General features: G+C 40.1%; 1 protein-coding gene across 1 annotated transcript in view; it reads right to left on the bottom strand.

The window, feature by feature from the left end:
- The window catches only part of PRKCQ (protein kinase C theta), a 71780-nt gene that overhangs the window by 49053 nt on the left and 1449 nt on the right, over positions 1-21278 (bottom strand). Inside the window, exons 2-6 of the mRNA XM_016219777.2 lie at positions 17970-18169; positions 14341-14401; positions 4447-4609; positions 3294-3325; positions 3115-3200 (exon numbers count right to left, since the gene is read on the bottom strand). Coding sequence (XP_016075263.2) covers positions 3115-3200; positions 3294-3325; positions 4447-4609; positions 14341-14401; positions 17970-18169 — 542 coding nt within the window. The remainder of the gene's footprint in view (positions 1-3114; positions 3201-3293; positions 3326-4446; positions 4610-14340; positions 14402-17969; positions 18170-21278) is intronic.

Raw genomic sequence — 21278 nt, 5'->3', positions numbered from 1 at the left:
GGTTAACAGTCATGCTTACAGTTTGTGATTCTCCAGGAAAGCTGAGGCATCAAGTAAAGGGAGCAGGAGGGTGAGTTGGGAGGTGGCAATTTGTATTAAGCAAACAAAAACATTGGTCTGGGAGATTGAGATCTGAATTTAAGTCCCAGCTTTGCCACTTAAAGGTGGCTGACCATAGACAAATGACTTTAACCTCTTTGAGCCTTAGTAGAATCACTTTAATATGAGATTATCCCCTTCTAAATTTTAAAAGAAATTCTACTCTGGAAAAACTCAATCAACTTGCTTTCTCTGTACCTGCCACTTTAATATGAGATTATCCCCCCTCCAAATTTTAAAAGAAAAACTCAATCAATTTGCTTTCTCTGTACCTGCCCCTTTGCTGGAGAAAACCACACCTTCAAATTCAAAGGGACTTCCAACTGTGTTTAGTAATCCTACTGCTTTCCTCTTATCCCTTGCTTTCCCATCTCTAAAATAACCTTTCACAGATCTTTTCTCCTCAAAGCCAGTCATTGCCTTCTTTTCTTCCTTTTTTCAATCCTCAGACTTCATGGAGAATATAAGTTGTCCAAGAGGATCTCCCTTATCTGCCCGCCCCCAAATCTACAAACCTACCTTCATCCGCAACCATCTTTTCCTCCCTTCCTGTTATAATTGATGGGATGTTCATCCATCCATCAGAGACCCTCTCCACATGTGCTTTGGACTTCTTCCCCTCCTGCCAAGACTCACTGCTTTGATTGTCCCTCTCTCCAGCTTCATCCATCTGTCATCGTTCCCTAGCTATGAGAATATTTCCACCCCCTGTGTTTCACCTCTCCCCAGCTACTAATCTACTTCAATGATCACTTTCATGGTTAATCTTCATGATAATATTAAAACATAGGTTGTTTCCATGTTATTTCCATGGTTGTTTCCATCTTCCAGTACTGGCCAATGAAGGGACTGCCTCTCTAAATCCTCTGAAATTTCTCTGATCAAGGGCTTCAAAGATCTACATGTGGCCCTCATCTTTCTCAACATCTTAACCCACCCTTTCATACACAATTAGAATATAAAGAGCCTTCTCTGAGTTCTTGTTCTCAGTCTCTATCACAAGCTCCTTCTCTTCTACCTAACATCTAATTTTAGATTCCTTTGGGGTTAATATTGACCCTATACTCCCTTCTTCCTATACTCTCTCACTAAGTAATCTCTTTGGCAGCTTCAAATTCTACCCCAGTGATAGTCATTCCCAAATTTATAGATTTGGTCCATTGGCCCATATGAATTCCAAGCTCATATACAATTGTTTGTCTGATAACTCCACTTGGGTGTCCATAGGCATCTCAGACTAACGTTGTCAAAAACTGAAATATTAATTTCTCCCTCCAGAGGTCTCCTTCCAGTCTTATTCACATTCTCATGGTTCTACCATCTACCCCACTGCTCAGGACAGAAACCCAGTCATCATCTCTTTCATTCTCCACATTGTGTCTACTGGCAAATACAGTTGCTTGGAACATCAAAATCACCTAAAAAACCTGCTTACTTTGCTCCGTCTCCACTGTCACCACACTTCTGCCCTGGTGGGACTCCATTCTCTCTGGTTTTTACTTTCACATCTCAACCCACCATTTCCCCTACAGCAGTCACAAACTGGACTTTCCGCTGGGGGGGAAAAAATCCAACCTCTTTTCCAGAGTCTGAAGACCCCTAACCCATCCTGCCAAGTTCCTCAACTTCGAGTTCCATTCTTGCCCTTGTTGTTACAGTTATGTGGTTTCATTTCAGTTCCTAGAACATGCTGATTCTTTCCGCCCATGGAGCTTTTCAGCCTGTCTGGGGCTCCTTCCTCCTGCTGTTCACACAGCTGGCTCCTTTCACCCTTCAGCTCTCAGCTTAAGCACCCCTCCCTCAGGAGAGTCCCTGACCTTCAGGCTAAGAGGGCCACTCGGTTTTTCTCCATCATCGCACCTAGTTGGCTATTTTCATGGTACCTAATATAAATGGAAACTATACGTAGTTATTTGTTAATGATCTGTTTCCCCCAGCTTTATGGATAAGTCCACAAAGGCAGGACCACATCTGTTTTGTGCTCTGCTGTACACGGTACATAGAAGAGTACCTTCCACGTGTCACACACCCAATAAATATTTGTCGAATGAAGAAGGAAAGGGTGGGAGAAGGAAGGCTGCCTGACTTTCTAGCTCAGCTTCCCTCCCCTATGAAGTAAAATCTAACTTGTCCTCCAACTAAATACCTCAAAGTTCATTCTGAAAGAAATATTTGCCTTTTTCCCCCCTTGAGTTTTCTTTATTTTCACCCATTAAAAAAATGAAACATACTATGCAAATATTTTCTGAGAAGATTACACGCAGGGCCATTCAGGCTCAAAGTGCTGCCGACATCCTTGGTCCTGTATTGATTTAGATGCCGTAGCAAGCATCTCTCAGCACAGACGATTCATTTCCCTTTTTCTTAAATTAGGTTAAATGGGGTCACTGTCTATATTTACAGACTTGAAATGTATCAGTCCTGAGCAGTTCTGATGTAGATCTGAGACCAGCTGATGGGAATCTTGGTCTCAGTTTAAAGAGGGAGGGCCAGTGGGAGCAGGCAACTGCTGGAAACTGCTTGTCATCTTGCCCACCATGAACATTTGCTGCAATGGCACAGTCAGACCCTTCTAGAGGGGTTAAGCCAAGTTACTTAGGCATCCTTATTTGCCTCTTAAAACAAGAATTATATATCTATTATCATCTCTTGCTAACCATGTAAATGCTTATATCTATATCTTATTGTCATTTGACTCTACTCTTTAACTGTCACTTCTAGCTGTAGACACTACAAGAGTTGTTCTCATAATTGATCAAAACTCTGCTTTCTGGCCACTTTCTATTATGTTTTTCTGCAAAAGGCAGAGCCCCTAAAATTCTTACTGTGCTTTTTAAATTCACATCCCAATCTTGGATCTCAGTAACAATGATTGAAGAGGAAAGGGTTTTAGGAGATCACTGATAAGCTTCAGGGTTCAAGTTCAGGCATTATTAAAAAGCATTAGTGTGCTGTAAAATTTAATGTCGGGGTAAAGTCGTAATATTTCAGAAAAGACAGAATCTAAATACGCACCATGGTTTCTCGGCTATTGATAGCTGATCCTGTGCACTTGGCTATAACTTTATCGATACACTTCTTGTGAATTGCTGCATTACATTCTGAAAAGAAATGATTGCAACTTCAAATTTTCAGAATTGAAGGAACAACTGAAAAAGAATGATGGCAATAGGACAGAAATCCTTTTTACTTACGTCGACACTGGTAGCCCTGTTTGTTCAGACCCCTGCAACAAAGCACAGCTATGGTTTATATGGACGTTCAAACAGCAGCACCACAAACATCTGAAAGGTGGTGAGATCTCATAGCTTCCTACTATCACAGAGCATTTTCTCATCAGCCTTGGTCTGTCATTTGCCTAGAGTGTTAACATGTGTTTTTCATTTTAACTGCTTTGCTAAAAGTCTGATGATAAAATAAATGAGGAGCTATTATTGACTGCCCTCTCATTTGTATATTTTCCAAACAAACAGGTGGAGGTTAAGAGCCTGACTGAAAATGCATCATGGGCTCCTCCTAGTAGCAATTTCCATGTCCTACACTTAAAAATATCATTATCTCACTAAGCTCAGAATAAATCAGCAAAGACATCTGAACAACATTTCATTTCCTCTTTCTGAGTATCTCTCCTGAGTGACACTCACTAGAAACCAGGAAGAAAGTTCAGGTCATTAGATGAAAACAGGCTGATGGATATCCACCACAAGTCTATTTGATCTTGGATGACCTGCTTAAGCTGGGGTTGCTAATGAATGGATTCTGCAGTCGTCCAAAGGGAAGAACACCCTGTTAGGAAGTGAGCAGCCCAAGACGAGAGATAGGAGTTGTTTCAAGTCTCCATTCTATCAGAGCTTTTGCTATGTGGCTACTGAGGCTTGAACCAATCTCTGTTCGAGGGCTGTTAAAACACCCAAGAGCACTATAAACATCTAAATGCATTAGCTCTAATGGGAAAGTTGTTGCCTATTGTAGACATTAGTGCTGGCACAGTTGGGATATCGAAGTGGTAGGAGTTTCAGCTGTAAAACTCTGCTTACAATAAAGATAGCTACCTCCTCTATCCCTCCCTTCCTACCCCAGCAGCCTCCCATTTCATCAGAAACTAAAGTTCTTGGCACATTTTCCTGATGGAGCTGGCTTCCTTGTTCCACAGGAGCCACGGTATGAAATTTTTTATAGAATCACACCCTTTAAACCTTCTCAATCCAGGTGAGGCCACTGAAAACTCTCATATAGTATTTATTCTGGCACACTCCCCTAAGGTGGGGCATACCAGGCCTGGTGGGTTAAAAGGATGTGACAAAATGCGTAACCTAAAGCTTGGAGTGAAATGCCAAGTCACCGTACCAGACGAACTCATGGCAGACAGAGCAGAACGTGGGTTGTGGGAAGAAGGTGGCGGTGAACTCATGGCACTTGACATGATGGACTTTGGCCTGTTTGATGGCTCCTCGACGGTGATGCAAAGCAAAGAAGCCTTCATTCTCAAATTCACTCATGTCCTTCGTGTCTGTAGAAGAGCACAGGGGACAAAGTGAAGTTCTGTGATAAGGCTGTCACAGCTGGATGGGGAGGCTGGGGAGATGAGGAAGGGACAGAGATGGGCAAGGAGTTAGACAGGCGTTGAGAGCAGTCAAACCCCAAGTACTTATTAAGGTTGATGCAGTACTAAGCCTTTTTTTCTTTACAGATTTATCATCAGGTACATTACAGGATTGAAACAGTGAGGTTAAATTATTGGCTCAATCTTTCACTATTCTTTGACTGTGCTGAGTTACTGTCTTTCAATTTTTAAAAGCAGAGGTAAGAACTTTCAAGGTATTTAACAACCTTTCCTATTCACTGTCAATGATGAGTCAGCCAGAGAAGGCAGGAAGTGGTAAGTACTTTTCTGCCAGTAATTCTAGAGAATGATGTGGTTATTGACAGCAACTTGGAAATGGCTTTTTTTTTTTTTTTAGGTCCCAAGAAGCTTTACATCTGGTTAGAGAGTACAGTAGACTAGAGGGAGATGGCCAGACTTGTGTGTGAGGGAAAAACAACTTGGGGAGTTATTTATGTTTTGGTCCCTGATGTCCACAGTAATCAGACGCACCAGCTACAGACTACACTGGTCAGTGTGGAAAGGGCTGGAAATTAATAAATCACCACATTTTTTTTTGTAATGCCAAGGTAATCCTGGATGTTACCTAGTCATCTACATCAAACCATCACATTCACTTTTCTTCAGTTCACCCTGGGCTCTGGATATTGGTGAAGGTACTTTAGGTAGTCACTGTCCACCGCACCTTATGCCCAGATGACATCTTCCCAAAAGGCTGGTAGAATTTTGAGAATACCAGTAATGCCCTGGCTGAATCCCAGGCCCAAAGAAAATACACAATAGCAAGGCAGTCATAGTTAAACAGCATGATGAAAACTATCACATGCAAGAAAGGATAATATGGTAAACAAGAAAGAAATAACAAAAATAATCATCATCACTAAAATAAAGATAATGAATTTAATGATTTTAACTTCTAGAATTATAATTATAAATAGTTTGAAGATTCTTGGATCACATTCTACCTCTTATTTTTATAAATACAAAAAAATGGAGGTTTATTGAGCGTAAGAGGCTCATATTTCACAAATATAAAGAGTTAATATTTAAACTAAATTATTTCTATTCTGGCTAAGCAGTGGCAGGGCTCTGACAACATACTTGGGCAAATGTCCCTGCTAAGGTACTTTATTTTCCATATCTCTGTTAGTGACCAGGCTTAGAAACACACTGAGTAGACAGAGGTGGGGCTGTGTAGATGGAGATCTCTCCCCCAGGAATCCAGCCAAGTCCCAGGATGCATTTTAGGGCTAAAGTCTTCTGTACAGTGGTCCACAAGTTTGCTTTATAGCAACTCCAGACTCCCAGATAAAAGAGCATCCCCAATAACCATGTAAAGAGTTCCACAGATAAGGGCATAATACTACCTAATGCTTTAAGGTTAGGCAATTTAGGTCTTTGTATTTGGAACTGGATTGGAAATTACTCATGCTTGGTGAATGAGGGGTTAAAGTCAGGGTCATTGAGGCTATTGCCTTCTTCCACAAGCTCCGGTGTAAGTGTGGAGATCTAGTTACAACTCATGACTGGGTAGTAGGACATGTTCAGTAAGATTCGACTCATTTCTATTTTGGTTCAGATGAAATGATGTGAAATAAAATTAATAAAGTATAAAATTACTTTTAAGTTCATGGGATGAAATGAAATTATTTTGCAAATTCTAACTGTATTACTATAAAAATTATATGTATCCTGTGCATGAGACTATAATACTGTGAGGTTTTTAAAAAAGAAAGTGCTAGAAATAAATTTGTTCCCTTGCCACTTCTTGTGATATCCTTTGTCCTCTAACCACTTCAGTCATTACAAGAGAGTGAATTTATGAAAGCTCAGAATTTCCTGAATGCTTCTGGTATTTACTATATTTATTTCCAAAGCAATTTGCTCTTCTGTTTATTTATTGGCTTAAAGAAGCTCATTAGGTTTTATATGTCTGGTTATGTATTTTATATTCTTTAGTTTAATTTATCACTTGTTTGCAGTCAATCCAACCACAAATGTTTCCTTGGCAGCTCTGAGAAAATTACTATGCTGAGCATTCTAAAGAAATATAAAATATTATCCGTAACCTTTGAGTAGCTAACAGTTAAGTCAGGGAGGCAAGGCACTCACACAAAGAACTGTATATAGGATGGTATGAAATAGACTTGGAGATATGTACATCCATATGTTTTACATGGTAGGAAAAGGAATTACAAAAGAGAGCACAAAAAGGCAGCTGAAAAATTAAGAGGAAAACTTGAATAATATCACATTGGGCTAGCCAAGAAAGAATGGGTTTCTCAGCATTGAGTTATACAGAGATGTCAAGGGAATTGAAGGCTAAGAAACAGGAATTTGTTTTGAGGATTCACACTCTTGGAGAAAGCCATTTAGCACATTGGTGAAAATATAAGCCAGGCTCTTAGGGTTTAAGAATTGATGGAGTAGTGAATAAACAGGGACTAATAAATATAAACAACGTTTTCAAGAAATGTGTCCAAGAAAGAGAGGAAAGAAAAACTCATGGAGGTAAAAAGATTTTTTTAAAAAGGTATCCTTTTGAAGATAGGAGAAGATGGCTTAATTCAGTATGCCTTTGCAATGAGTTAGAAACCAAAGAGAGGAGAAAAATTGAAGATGCTGGAGAGGAAGCATGATTGATGGTACAGAGCTGCTAAGAATTAGATGCAGGAGACCAAAAGAGGGAGGGACTTTCTCTGAGGCAGAAAAGCAAGAAGAGAATGCAGGAAGAAGCAACTGTATTTTAAGTACAGAGGCAGAGGGAAGACGGAGTCTCTCCCACTTGTATGTGGGACAGACCAAACTCCAAGAGTAGGAATAAGATGTCCTCAGAAACTAAGGAGTACGGGAATGTCTGGAATAGCCACTTATGGAAATCAAGAGAAAATTAAAGGAATTTCTAAATATCAGGGTGAGTCCAACTGAACAGTTCGACAAACATTAATTAAGTACCTCCTATGTACCTAGAATGGAATCTGGTGCTGGAGTTAAAGAGACAAATAAGATTAGTTCAACCATTGCTTTCCTGCAAGGAATTTAGAGTCCACAAGGAAAGTAGTAAATGTCAGAACAGAAGTATTCAAAGGATGCTATGGGACCACAGAGGTGAGGAAACTACACCAGCTAGGCAGGTGGAGGTAGGCGGAGGTGAGAAAGAGAGGAAAGTTGGGACAAAAAAGGTACTAGCAGGGATACTTTCTGAATTGGGTTCTGAGGGATAACTAACTCCTATTAATGTGTGGGAAAAGGTGTGGTGGAAAAAAGCAAAAAGTATTCTCTCTAGGTGAAAAAGAATGAGCAAGGGTATAGAGATAGAGTATCTCAGGATGTGTGCACTATGAAGCAGAAAACATCATTGCTCACATCCAGAAGATGTGTAGTGTCACCTCAGTTTGAGTATTTTCCTGTAGATAATTTATAAACACTGAAAGGCTGCAGGCAGGGACAGAGGCACGGGGAGGAACAGAGGCATGGCATATTTAGAATGGAGTTTTACATAGTTTATTCTGGCAGCCATGTAGAATAAGTGGGATTTGGCAAAAGGTAATGATAATGTAAGCAGGGGATATAATTGGAAAATACTAAGTAGACAGCATGGGCAGAAATTGTTGATGGGTTAATGTGGGAGGCTGAAAGAAAAGAAGGCTATAAAAATTACTTCCAGGTTTCTGGGTGGATGAAGCAATAATTAACCAGGATAATGAAGACAAAAGGAATAGGCTACCGGTAAAAATGGTCAAAGGCATAGGGCAAGAGAGAAGAAATGCACAGTGTAGAGATCAGAACATCTTTGGAAGAAGAGGGTGCTCATGACAGCAGAGCACTGGCAAGGGCTTGTCATGGACTCCAAGCTAGGTTAGGAGTTAATGTCATAAGTGACTAACAAATGGGTGTGAAAGAGAAATGAGATTAGGGTAAAGTCTAGTACTTATTGGGTAAGAGAGAGGACAGAATTGACAGGAGAGGAGGATGAGCTCCAAGAAAAAGAGGTCTGAGAGGAACCAAGACGGTGGCATAGGTAAACACGGGTACTTACCTCCTCCCACAAACACATCAAAATTACAACTAAAATACAGAACAACCATCATTGAGAACTGCCTGAAATCTGGCTGAATGGAAGCCCTACAACTAGAGAATTCAAGAAGAAACCACATTGAGACTGGTAGGAGGGGTGGAATGGGCTGGTCCAACACCCACGTGTGGTGTGTTTTTAATCAGGAGGGGTATCTTGGCTGTGGAGATCCCCTGTGAGGGGCAAGGAGTCCAGCCCCACACCAGAACCATCATCCCAGGGTCCCAGTGCTGGGAAGAGAAATCTCTATAACTCCGGGCTATAAAAACCAGTGGGGATTATGGCTGAGTGACAGAGGCAGCTGGAGAACCAGGCAGTTCCTCTTAAAGGGCCCACACATGGACTTACTCAGACTCACTCCCTCTGAGATCCAGTGCTGGGGCAGCAGCTTGAAAAGATTCAGAGACATACAGGAGGAACTAAATTGTCTGGCACCAGAGCAAGAACTGGGGGGTAGCTTTCTCCCAGACAAAAATGCTGGCAGAGGTCACTGTTCCTCTGCTGAGACCTCCCCCACCACAGAGCCAACTGGCAGGCACCATATCTGAGTCTCCATCAACGTGACCCACACTGTTTACCCTGCCCTGGTGATTCCCTGAGACCCCACCAAACCCAATTTGCAGCCCCACCCAAGCAGTCTGCAGTGGCTTTTCCATGTGAATGGACTGTCCTGGCTCAGGCTTCAGACTTTCCTAAAATCTCTCAAACAAGCAGCAGCTGGCCTCAGCATGCCTCATACCTCTCAATAAGTGGCCCTGGGCCTGGAACTAGCAGCAGCTTGCCAAGTTTCACAGCTGGGCCTTTCCTGGGCACCCCTAAGACCAACACAAGTAGCAGCCATCTGCAGATCACTTTGTAGTTCGTGCTGGGTGGTTCCAGGCAGGGCACAGGTAGTAGCTAATTTTGCACCTCCTGGGAGGCCCCAGAGACAGTGCACCCCAGTGGTCAGCTTCGACCATGCCAGATTACAACCCTACCACATCCACCAGCGACACACTTAAGGGACAGACCTGGTGAGCACCAAAGCCCCACTGAAGCAAGTCCTGCTTCATAGGGGCATCTCCTGCACATCAGCTCTTCCACTGTAGTTGCAGCTGGTCCTCAAAGCTGATTGGCCTAGGGGTAATTTCCTCCAGTGACACCAATAATGATCAAGGCTCAACTACAACAGGACAGTGCACACAGCCCACACAGGGGAGCACATAGAGTGCCCAGCTCAGGTGACTGGGGAGGCTGAGCCACTGGACCCTACAGGACACCTACTACACAAGGCCACTCTACCAATTTCAGGAAACATAGCAGTTCTACCTAATACATAGAAATAAACACAGGGAAGCAGCCAAAATGTGGAGACAAAGAAACGTCACAAATGAAAGAAGAGAATAAATCTGCAGAAAAGGAACTAAATGAAGTGGAAACAAGCAAACTACCAAAGAGTTCAAAACAATGGTTATAAGGATACTCAAGGAACTTAATGAGAACTTCAAGAAGCTTAGTGAGAACTTCAAGGAACTTAGTGAGAATTTCAAGAAACTCAGAACATCAACAACACGAAAAAGGACCAGTCAGAAATGGAGGATACACTAACTGAAATAAAGAATAATTTACAGGGAATCAACAGTAGAGTAGAGGACACTGAGAATCCAATCAGCAATTGGAATATGAGGAAGCAAAAAATACCTAGTCAGACAGCAAAAGAAAAAAGAATCCCAAAATACGAAGATAATGTAAGGAGCCTCTGGGGCAACTTCAAGCATATCAACATTCACATCATGGGGGTGCCAGAAGTTGAAGGAGGGGGGCAAGAAATTAAAAACCCAGTTGAAAAATAATGACAGAAAGCTTCCCCTACCTGGTGAAAGAAATAGACATACAAGTCCAGGAAGCGCAGAGAGTCCCAAACAAGATGAATCCAAAGAGGCCCACACCAAGACACATAATTAAAATGCCAAAGGTTAAAGACAAAGAAAGAATCTTAAAAGCAGCAAGAAAAGTTAGTTACTACATGGGAGTACCCATACGACTGTCAGCTGATTTCTCAACAAAACTTTGCAGGCCAGAAGGGAGTGGCAAGAAATATTCAAAGTGATGAAAAGCAAAGACCTACAACCAAGATTACTCTGCCCAACAAAACTATCATTTAGAATTGAAGGTCAGATAAAGAGCTTTACAGACAAGAAAAAGCTAAAATAGTTTACCACCACCAAACCAGTATCATGTAAAATGTTGAAGGGCCTTCTTTAAGAAGAAGAAAAAAAATATGAACAATAAAATGGCAATAAATACATATCTATCAAGAATTGAATCTAAAAATTAAAATAAACAAAGAAGGAATCTAATGAACAAAACAAACTGATGAATAAAATAGAACCAGAGGCATGGAAACATGGAACAGACTGATGAATCTCAGAGGGTAGGGGACAAGGGTGGCAGGAAGAGATTAATCAAAGAACTTACATGCATATATGCATTACCCATGGACACAGATAATAGAGTGGGGAAGGCCTGGGGCAAGGCTGGAGCCAGGTGGAGGGGGGCAATGAGGGTAAAAAAAGGGAGGACATCTGCAGCTCTCAACAATAAAGATTTAAAAAAAGAAAGAAAAAGAAAAAGAGATCTGACACTGAGTCCTTACTGGGGTGGAGAATTTCACATGAAGATTGTAGTTATTGAATGGACAGTGAATAGTGTAGGAAGGTGTAAAAATATGAAGTGGGTGTGTCAGATGGTGATGGTGGATATTGAAGTTACCAAGAACAATGGGAGGAGAGCAAAGGGAGAAGAAAAAACGTGATTCTAGCACAGAAATAAAGGAATGGGGATTTTTAAAAGATAAAGAATGGACTGAGTTGTGTGTGGAGAGCAATGAACCATTTAATTCCCTATAGAGTAGAAGAGAATTGAAGCTTCCATTAAAGAGGGATGCAGGAGACATGATATCATCTTAACTGCTATCCAAGATTGAAATCCTTATCCCCCTTCATTTGCCTTCTTGTATCTCCCACTTCTACCATTTCTATTATTTTTCTACTCTATTTTAAGAGATGTCATCAACTTTTTCCTTCATTCAACTTTCATTTTTAAAGAATTACAAAGCACCTTAACTATGTACTTATAATGCGCATATCTTTTCATCTACAGCGCCAAACAATCTTGCTCTTATTTTCAGCTGGACTCTTCATTTATTTCATTCCTATAACCACACACCTAGACCAGATTCTTACCACCTCTCCACTGCAAAAGTGAAATTTTACAGGCTCTCCCTCTATCCAGTCTATTTCCTTTCCCCAAAATATCCCACATTCTGTCACAAGCAATTTTCCCCAATTACTGCTTTAATCGTTGTCATGTCCTACTCAAGAATGTGACTGTGACTCTTTGCTGGTGACTTCTCGAAGTCACGTTCCTCTTGCCTGGCTTCCTATGTCCTCCAAGATCTGTCTTTGACTCTTCATCCTGATTTTATCAGGGACCCACTGATCTACCTACACTGATCTTCTCATAGTCCTTTGTCCATTCATATTTTTGCTCAAGCCCAGTTTTGTTTTTGTTTTTTTCCTCCTAGAGATTACTCCCTCTTCTTTGCAAATCTCAACACTGCCTATCCTTCAGTGCCTCCCATGTGTAATTTTCTGGAATGAAGGTAACCCATTGGTTAACCTGTATTTATATGGTTTAGGATTTAATTCTTGTACTGTTTAATCTGAACCACTGCTCCAATTTGGGTTTAGGATCCCTGAGTAAGAACTTATGTTTGGGTTTTCGGAATCTTTCAGAAAACAATTTCTTATATGTAATAATAAACATTCTTAACTGAATGATATCTTATACTTCTCGTGATCAATAAGGAATTTTAGGGATGAGTTATTCCATAATATTGCTTGTTAAAAATTATGGTTTTTTGATACAGAAAAATTTAGAGAGGGGGTCTCAATTTGGGCCTAGTATAAAAAAATTTAAATACTACAAAATTTTATTTAAAAAAAATCTTCCTGGGCTTGTGTAACTATTGTTTGTGAAATATCATTGTTTTTGGTCCACCTGAACTTGCTTTCTCATTCTCATATGGAACAAATTGAAGTTCCATAGCAGTAGGATGGATATCCATGGATTTTTTTCTCAAAGTAGTGATCTTTAAACCATTTACCAGGAACACTTGCATTCAGATGGAGGACTTTCTTCAATTTACATTTGGCCACGTTATGAACTCATAGGGGAAGTATATTTTATCTTACTCAAGGAATTAAACAGTATTGGTATTATAATTTAGTCCAGTACTCTCACTTTTGATGCAAAATCACTATCATTTGGCTGACTCAAAAATAGTATAATAACATGTTCTCTATATCTGGAGCCACCAGGGATAAAAGAAAAGTTCAGATTATACTGCTACTTCTTAAGGAGCTTTTCTTCTCCTTCTTTTAAAAGGTTTATTATGGAAAATTTCAAAGATATACAAAGTTGAGCAAATACTGTAATCAATTTCCCAGTAGCTATCATCCAGCTTCAACAATTTCCAATCCATGGCCACTCCCCTAACATACCCAATCCACTCCCCCACCCTGTGCCAATGGGTTATTTCAAACAAATTCCTGGTATTATTTTATTATAAACACTTGAGTATGTATTTTAAAGATCAGGGCCCTTTAAAAATATAACTACAATATCACCATGCCTAAAGTCCCAATAGCATTAAATATCTGGTGAGTGTCCCATTTTACATGATTACCCCATAATATGTTTTTTCCATTGTATTTGTTTGAATCTGAACCCAAAGGAATTGTATGTGTGAAGCAAAAACCCCAAAAGCACCAAAATTCTGTAAATTAAAACTTGTTTCTTGGTAGTAAAACCAATTTAGAAAATAATTAAATCAGTTTAGTATCAGTAAGTTCACATATCCATTCTGAGGTTTAGAATTTTATGAGTAGTAGCATTTAATTCCTTTAAATTGCACTTTGACCACAGAATATAAATGCAATAGGAGGAACTGACAGGCCGTCACAGGCACCAAGCACACACTCATGAATGTAACTTCTGTGACCAATGTTTGTTACATGGAACTGAAACTCTTTAGCAATGCATTTTCCTCCCTTGTTCCTAAAAGGATTTGAAGTAACTAACTTGAAGCCATTAATATTTTGCCACTAGCGTTATGGAAAATATTTATTGCTCTCATATTTATTTTGTATTCTACTGATAATGTGATAGGTTGTTATATCACATCATTTACACACAGACAGTGTTGAGGCACATAAACAGAGCCTTTTGAATGTACATTAAATTCCCAAACTAAAATAAAGACAGGCTATAAGAGCACTGGATATATGAGTCCACACAATTAAATAACTAATGCTATAAATGTTTTATATTTTTATGATTCTCTCACCCAGATAGTGTGTTTTCAACTAATGCTTGAGCACCACTGAAAGTTTTAAGAACGTTCCTTGGGCTTCCATTTTCTCCTAATTCTTTTCTATGCTTTACAAAAGTCCAATGAATTGCACAACAGGAGAGGGACATGCCCTCCTCACCCCCAACAGGAAGAAGAAATGTCACTTGCCACTCATTTCCAAGAAGTATCTTGCGTTCATTAGCATTCGGCCTTGAGGTTTCAGCTCTAACTGGTTGAGAGAAGGAAAGGAATATTAATCAGAATGTGAAACAATGCTGAGGTTAATATCATAACTGATGAGTTTGGTGATAGCAGATTTCCTAAGTAGAATCTAAGCATTGCTCCCTTTCATTTTACTCATACATATTATCATAATAGTGCAGCATCCATGCATATAGCCTTTCTTTTATGAAGACACCTCAGCAACTCATTAATTTTACCTGGAGATCAAAACTTCCATAAGAAACAAAATTCCCAAACAGATTCTATTGATTTTCTTGCCCCGCACTGCTGCTTATCTGAGGAGTTGCAAAGGGGCAGATTCAGATCTTAAATATGACAAAAGGATCACAGATCCTGGGACTAACTCACATGGGGAACAAGTAGGTCTTTGGAAGGAAAGATAAGTCCTTTACTGAGGGTGCCTCCACACACATGACTAGGCTAATCAAGGTATGGAATGGGAGTGGCCTTTTCTTGCACAAGGAGAGACTTTTTCCTTGGGAAAGTGCTGGATAATCTAAGGGAAATTTTAATTCAATTGGTTCAAGAAAGGATAAAATAATATATTTCAGTACCATTATGTAGAAGAGACTAGAACAAAGTGGCATTTTAAGGCGTGATGCCGGATATCTCGTGATATGACATAATGGAAAAAATGTCAAATCCAAGATAACCTGACAACCACTGCTAATATGCTAAACCATAACACTATATTGTTAATATGCCAAAAAGAATATGAAGGTGAGTTAAAGGTCATTATTGATAATTACATCCATGAGTTAACTAGAATAACTGGGAAATAGTAAGAAGTGTCTGGTTGAAGCCAGGATTGAATTTGAATTGTGGCTAAATAATTTACTGGCTGTGTGACCTTGTGCAAGTCACTAAACCTTCAGAGATCTCTGAAGAACTGATACTTATGTAACAGCATCACTATTATTAGAATTTTATGGTAAAATAAGCCTGTGCTGCTTGGTCAACTATAGATTCTCCTGCAAGCTTAAATAGATTAATGAAAAGAGAATGCTTTTGCCATCAAATATGTACACCACTGTTCTCTGGTTTGTGGAATATGTAATAAAGATGGACACAAAGATGGAGCTAGAGGAGCAGGAGACAAAGGGCTCATCCCAAAGGGGAGAAGATTGGTACTAGGTGACCAGAGTGATCAATAGTCAGAACTTAGTGGTGATGGAGGCAGTTAAATCTGTTAGCTGCTGGCAAAACAGTGTCCATAAAAGTCATAGTTCATCCCATTTCTGAGAGCGAATAATAGGTAACTGCACAATGGGCAAAACCCTTGGGAAAGCAAGAGGCAAGCCTCCATGGGGGGTTTAGAAATTGGATAATGGTGTCTGTGGGGGTGAAAGGTAGCTTTGAGAAAATAATTTTTTTTAAATAGAGAAGTTAATTTTAAGAAAGCAGAATTCAGTAGACGCATGGGAAAATATAAGTCTAAACCAACCTGTTGGCACTTAAACACTATAAATAAAAGCCAACCAAGAAATAGCCTTAAGCCCGGTGAGGCGTGGCTCAGAGGTTGAGTGTTGACCTATGATCCAGGAGATCATGGTTCAATGCCTGGGTCGTGGGCTTGATCGGCCGGGGGGGGGGGAGGGGGGGTGCAGGAGGCAACTTATTAACGACTCTCTCATCATTGATGTTTCTATCTCTCTCTCTCTTCCTCTCTCTTCCTCTCTCTGAAATCAATGAAGATATATTTAAAAAAGAGAAGAAAAAAAATAGCTTTAAAAGAAAGAAGCTGGAAAATGTAAAAAGGTTGCTAGTTAAATGAAGACCTGAATGTCCTCAAGGGTTATGTCAAAACAATCATGGATAAAAAAAAAGGAGTGGGGGGGGAGAAAGTCTGATAAGAATAAAATCAGGAAAAAACTAAGGAAAGAAATCAAACGCAACTTTGAGATATAAATAGAAAAGCAACCTGTTTACCAGTGAAGCTTAACAAAAGAATTAAATAATTAGTCATCTTTTCATTATTTGAGAAGGATGTCAAATAACACACTACTTTTAAAAATTAGGGATTTGGGGACTCTTTTTTTAATGAGGCAGAAAGCAGAAAGTAAGTGGGAAGGGGGGAAAACTTTCTCTAGTTAATTTCTCCTACCCTAGCCTATTGCTCCCCTGCTTCAGGCCCAGCTACAGCCTCGCCCCCTCACTTACCCTTTCGCACTGGGGCACACATCTGTGACATTATTATTCTACTTGCCTAACTAGCTACCCAGGAAGAGTCCTGTTTGCATGATTCTTTCCCCAAGCTGAACTTGGAAGTGCTCAATTGATACTGCTGAACTAAATGATCTGAGCACATCTAAACATTTTTTAAAAAAATTAAAAATCTTGGTATATGCTTATTTTTCAAGATTACTTTAGTAACACAAGCAAAGATTTATATAAATATACACTGCCCTAAAAAGTACTGAATTTTTTGAGGTGAAAAATACAAAACTGACACAAAAATCTAGTTTTTAGGTTTATATCATTCTCATTTCCATTTTGAATCATGTGACTTGAAAAGCTTTTGGGTGGAGTTATTAAAAATCCACGTTATAGGAAGTTGGAAGCAGAAAGGTAAGATTCTCTCCTTTTGCATAAATGACATAAACATTGATAACATTTTCTGGGTTTCTGATGATTTAAAAGCAGTTTTTACTGGTATATAAATACTTTCATTTAGTGGGCCCCAGAAATTGTCACTAGAATTTTTTATGCTTTCATATTTTATTCTTCCCTTTAACATTTCTAAACATTTGGTAACAAAACAGTTAGAAAAGTTTTCAAAAACTTGATGTAGTAATATGGATTGTGTATGATGTACTTTTTAGTACAAAGTAAGCTAAGTAAATAGGTTATAGCTAAAAAAAATTTATAAGGATTGGCAGAGCATGGAGACCAAACATTACATAGATCTTTTCTCTGTTCTCTCACTTATCTATCATCTTATCTATCTTATATCTTATCAAGATATTTATGTATTGCCCAGCCCAGTATAGCTCAGTAGTTGAGCATCCACCTATGAACCTGGAAGTCATGGTTTGATTCCTGGTCAGGGCATGTGCTTGGGTTTTGGGTTTAATCCCCTGTAGGGGGTGTGCAGGAGGCAGCCAATTGATGATTCTCTCTCATCATTGCTGTTTCTATCTCTCTCTCCCTTCTTCTCTGAAATCAATAAAAAAATAAACATAAGAAAAAGATGATATCTGTGTTATCTCGATAAATAGATGATAGTTATGCTCCTCAATTAGGGGGCTTTTGTGATATCTCTGAGCTTACTTTTAGTTATAAATCAATAACAGTTGTTCATAGCCCAAGAGACGTGCTTCACCTTACATAGGAATCAAAGAGATTTGAATATCAATATGCTCTATAGTCCACAGTGGATAATCACTGTCATTATCAAGTCACCAACGAGTAAGTGGTAGGGGTCTGTTTACACAAGGTGAGTGTATCATAATTTTAGGATGACATTGACATTTTGAGCTAGACTTGAGCTAATATTGTACTTATCACTTACTGGTACATACACTTTAAATAAGGCTCATGGCTCAGATATTTACCCATATTTCTGTCTTCCCATTGTTCTTCCTGCATCTCTCAGCCAGGGAGTAGAGCTCAACAGTAGTTTCAGATATTAGGTCCACATTTTTGCCCTTCACAATGATCTGCATTACTCTTCCCTTGTTGATGTGGGCATCGAATGTGCTGTCCCAGGGCGGGTACATGGTTGGCTTTTTCTGGATGTACATCTGCCCATTCTCTAGGAACAGAAAGATACGGTCTCGTTACTCCTTTAGCCAGCTCTGGGAAAACTCAGTTCAACTCAGCAGGGGTGCTCATTCTGTCTGCTCTACAATATATAATTCTGTTGGGAAGACAAAAATAAGATGTAAAACAATTACAGCGAATATAGGGCAGAATGAGACAGTTCCGAGGTCTGCACGCAAGGTAATGGATTGAAACGTAAAAGTTAATCTGGATAATTTAGGCAACAAAAACCTGATAAAGGCTCAAAGTGGCAGAGTTCTTTTCCTATTCAACAGTTGCTTCACTTTGAGTGTGAACACAGGAGCAGATAGAGGAACGCAGGTGCCAAGCCTCGTATACTTGGGAGGGCAGAGTGGGTTAGACCCCATTCTTGACCGTGAGATGCAAAACCTTTCAAACAGAATGAGCCATTATTTCCTTCTCTAATTCTCAAGCGAGGACACATTTTACCTGAACCATGCGTCATGCACCCTAAACAAAAGGTGACAAGTAACTCAGAGAGGGTGGGGGCTTTCCTCCTGGCAGCGAGTCAGTGGAGCAGGCTATAGACCTGCAGAGGAAGAGCAGGCCGGTGGGAGTCCTGGAAATGATTCTAACAAGAATGTGGTCAGGATGATGGGGGTTTAGGAAAACCGCCCCCGAGCCACGGGGTGATAGGGAGAGTTGACCAGTGGGAGTTTAAGCAGTGTTGTCGTATGTTTCATCCAGACTGGATTTCTGTAGGAGCTGTTCTTTAATCATTTCAGAAGCAGAAAACTACAGCTGTACACATTTGAGTGTTTGTTTCTTGTGATAATAAGCACATTAAGTAGCAGATTTAGCAATTCAGAGATGTTGATTAAACAAAAGGTAAAATCCGTTTAAAGCAGGGAAACAAAGCACTTCTGATTCCTGATGATCCTTTCTCTCCAATGCACTAGCTGGAACGGAACTGGCATTAGCATTTGCTAAATTGTTTGGGAGGTATGCCAGGATGTGCATAAGCTGAAACTTCAAATTTTAGGCAAACATTGTTATTAGAGGTATGAACTGATAATGATCAGGGTAGAATAGGAAGGGGTGTATTTTTATTGCTTGCCTAAAAGGGATTTAACTAGTGGAGTGAAGAGAGCAGACATTGCCAATGACATCGATTAGTGTGTTAGTGGAACCATCAGCGAGGACAAAGATTTAGTGAAGTGGAAGGCACTGCTAGAGGAAGACCCTGGATTGTTAACCGAGGCAGAGGAGAAGAAATGGGTTGACAAACTTAGTGTCCTTTCTATCAGCTCTGATGCCTTCTTTCCTTTCAAAGATAATGTAGACAGAGTTAAAAAGGGTGGGGTGGTTGACATTGCTGCTCTGCCCCGTTCTGCTGCTGACAAAGTCATGATTGAGGCCTGGGAATAGTTCTCACTCATGGGAGTCTTCGGCTCTTTCATCATCCATTTCATCACATGGCGTTTTAAGGTTTGCTTATATGTGGGTGAAAAAATCATGTGAGGAATGTTGAAAATAGATATTTAAAAAAAACAAACACTAAACCTGAATAATAATATTGGGAGGAAAAAAGAAATTGAACTGGAAATTGGACTTAAAAACAAACAATGGCAATATTAACGATCACAGTAACATTTTACTTCCATGGACTTGAAGCCCTTCCTTCTTATAATTCTTTTCAACCATAACCTTTCTCCACACCTAACAGAGGACAGAAGTTCCCACGGTGAGGCATTTTTCACCACTAGGTTTGTAATCACCTAAAAAGAACACCAGAACTCAGGATCCTGGCTAGTTATAGTGAGTTTCATCACTTTTTCAAAGGCTCCCAGACCCACAGCACCATGTCCCTTTTGTCCCTATTCTGTTGACTCATCATGGAAAAGGCAGCCTCACATCCCCAAGGTTGAGTGTGGGATTCTAAATTCTATAGAAGTAATGCTTGAATGATAATGTTTAAAGAGATTTCTTTTCAGAACAACCCCAAACAAAATAAAATACAAAACCCTTCAAACTCCACCGGCTAACCTTTTGGAAAAACAAAGTTGTCTTCTTTTCTGACAAGGTCTTGATCCACATGGCTGATTAGACCAAGTTCAAAGGCAAGGCCAAAAGGAGGAGAGAAAAAAGCTCTTAGGAGGCAAATGTCAGGGAGACCTGTGGTTGTAAAGAGAACTGAGATCCAGGAGACCCATTAAGTCCAAAGCGGCTTTGAAAAACCCAGACATTTTACACTTCAAAGATTTCTGTGACATTTGAAAAGTTTCAGATTGGGAGCAAGTGGCATTCTCACTTTAAACAGGAGAGAAATCCAGTCAGAAGGGAACTCAGGATGGTACAGAAGGTCTGCTCAGCTGTGTTGCACTCACAGGGGCAGGAAGAGTGAAGTCTACAGGGAGGCCAAGTCTTTTAAGGGAGGGAAAAGCCAAGAGGGAACCCTAGGATCCTGAGTCGGCAGCATCTAGCTGGAGGTTCTTACATGTGGCATCAGGTTTCCCTTGCACCTGTAAATGTTACCCCCTTAGAGGACTTTGCAGGACCACCCTGTATAAAATAACATGTGTCTCCGTCCCTTCTCTGTCCCCTTTCCTGCTTTGTTTTCCTTCACTTCACATAACTATTTTTGTATACTGTCTGTCTTACTCTGTTAGGATAGCAAGGGTACTTTCTCTGTCCCAGTGCACAGTGAGCACCCCATCAATACTTCTTATGTAAATGAATTGTGCTGGCTCCTATGGTCACCGCAAACCTGCACGGGGTAACCCTACTCTCTATAAAGCGTCTGCTGAAATAAGAAGTGTATGGAAAGTGTGGACAAGAAGGGGCCACATGCTAATCTCACTAGCTCAGGGGAAGCCTGCATGGCGGCCTTGCAAACTCAGAGACCTAAAATAACCACGAAGGATGGCCTGAAATTAAAACTTTTGTTTTGAAATGTGTTTTTTTAAAATTGATTTCAGAGAGAGGAAGGAAGAGGGAGAGAGAGATAGAAACATAAATGATAAGAGAGAATCATTGATTGGCTGCCTCTTGCACGCTCCCCACTGGGGATTATGCCCAAAACCCAGGCATGCGCCCTGACTGGGAATCGAACTGTGACCACCTGGTTCATGGGTCGACCC

This window comes from Miniopterus natalensis, chromosome 1 (assembly GCF_054644295.1).
Source record: "Miniopterus natalensis isolate mMinNat1 chromosome 1, mMinNat1.hap1, whole genome shotgun sequence".
NCBI classification, from domain to species: Eukaryota; Metazoa; Chordata; class Mammalia; order Chiroptera; family Miniopteridae; genus Miniopterus; species Miniopterus natalensis.
Note: the sequence above shows the minus strand (reverse complement) of the source record. Positions and strands in the feature narration are given on the sequence as shown.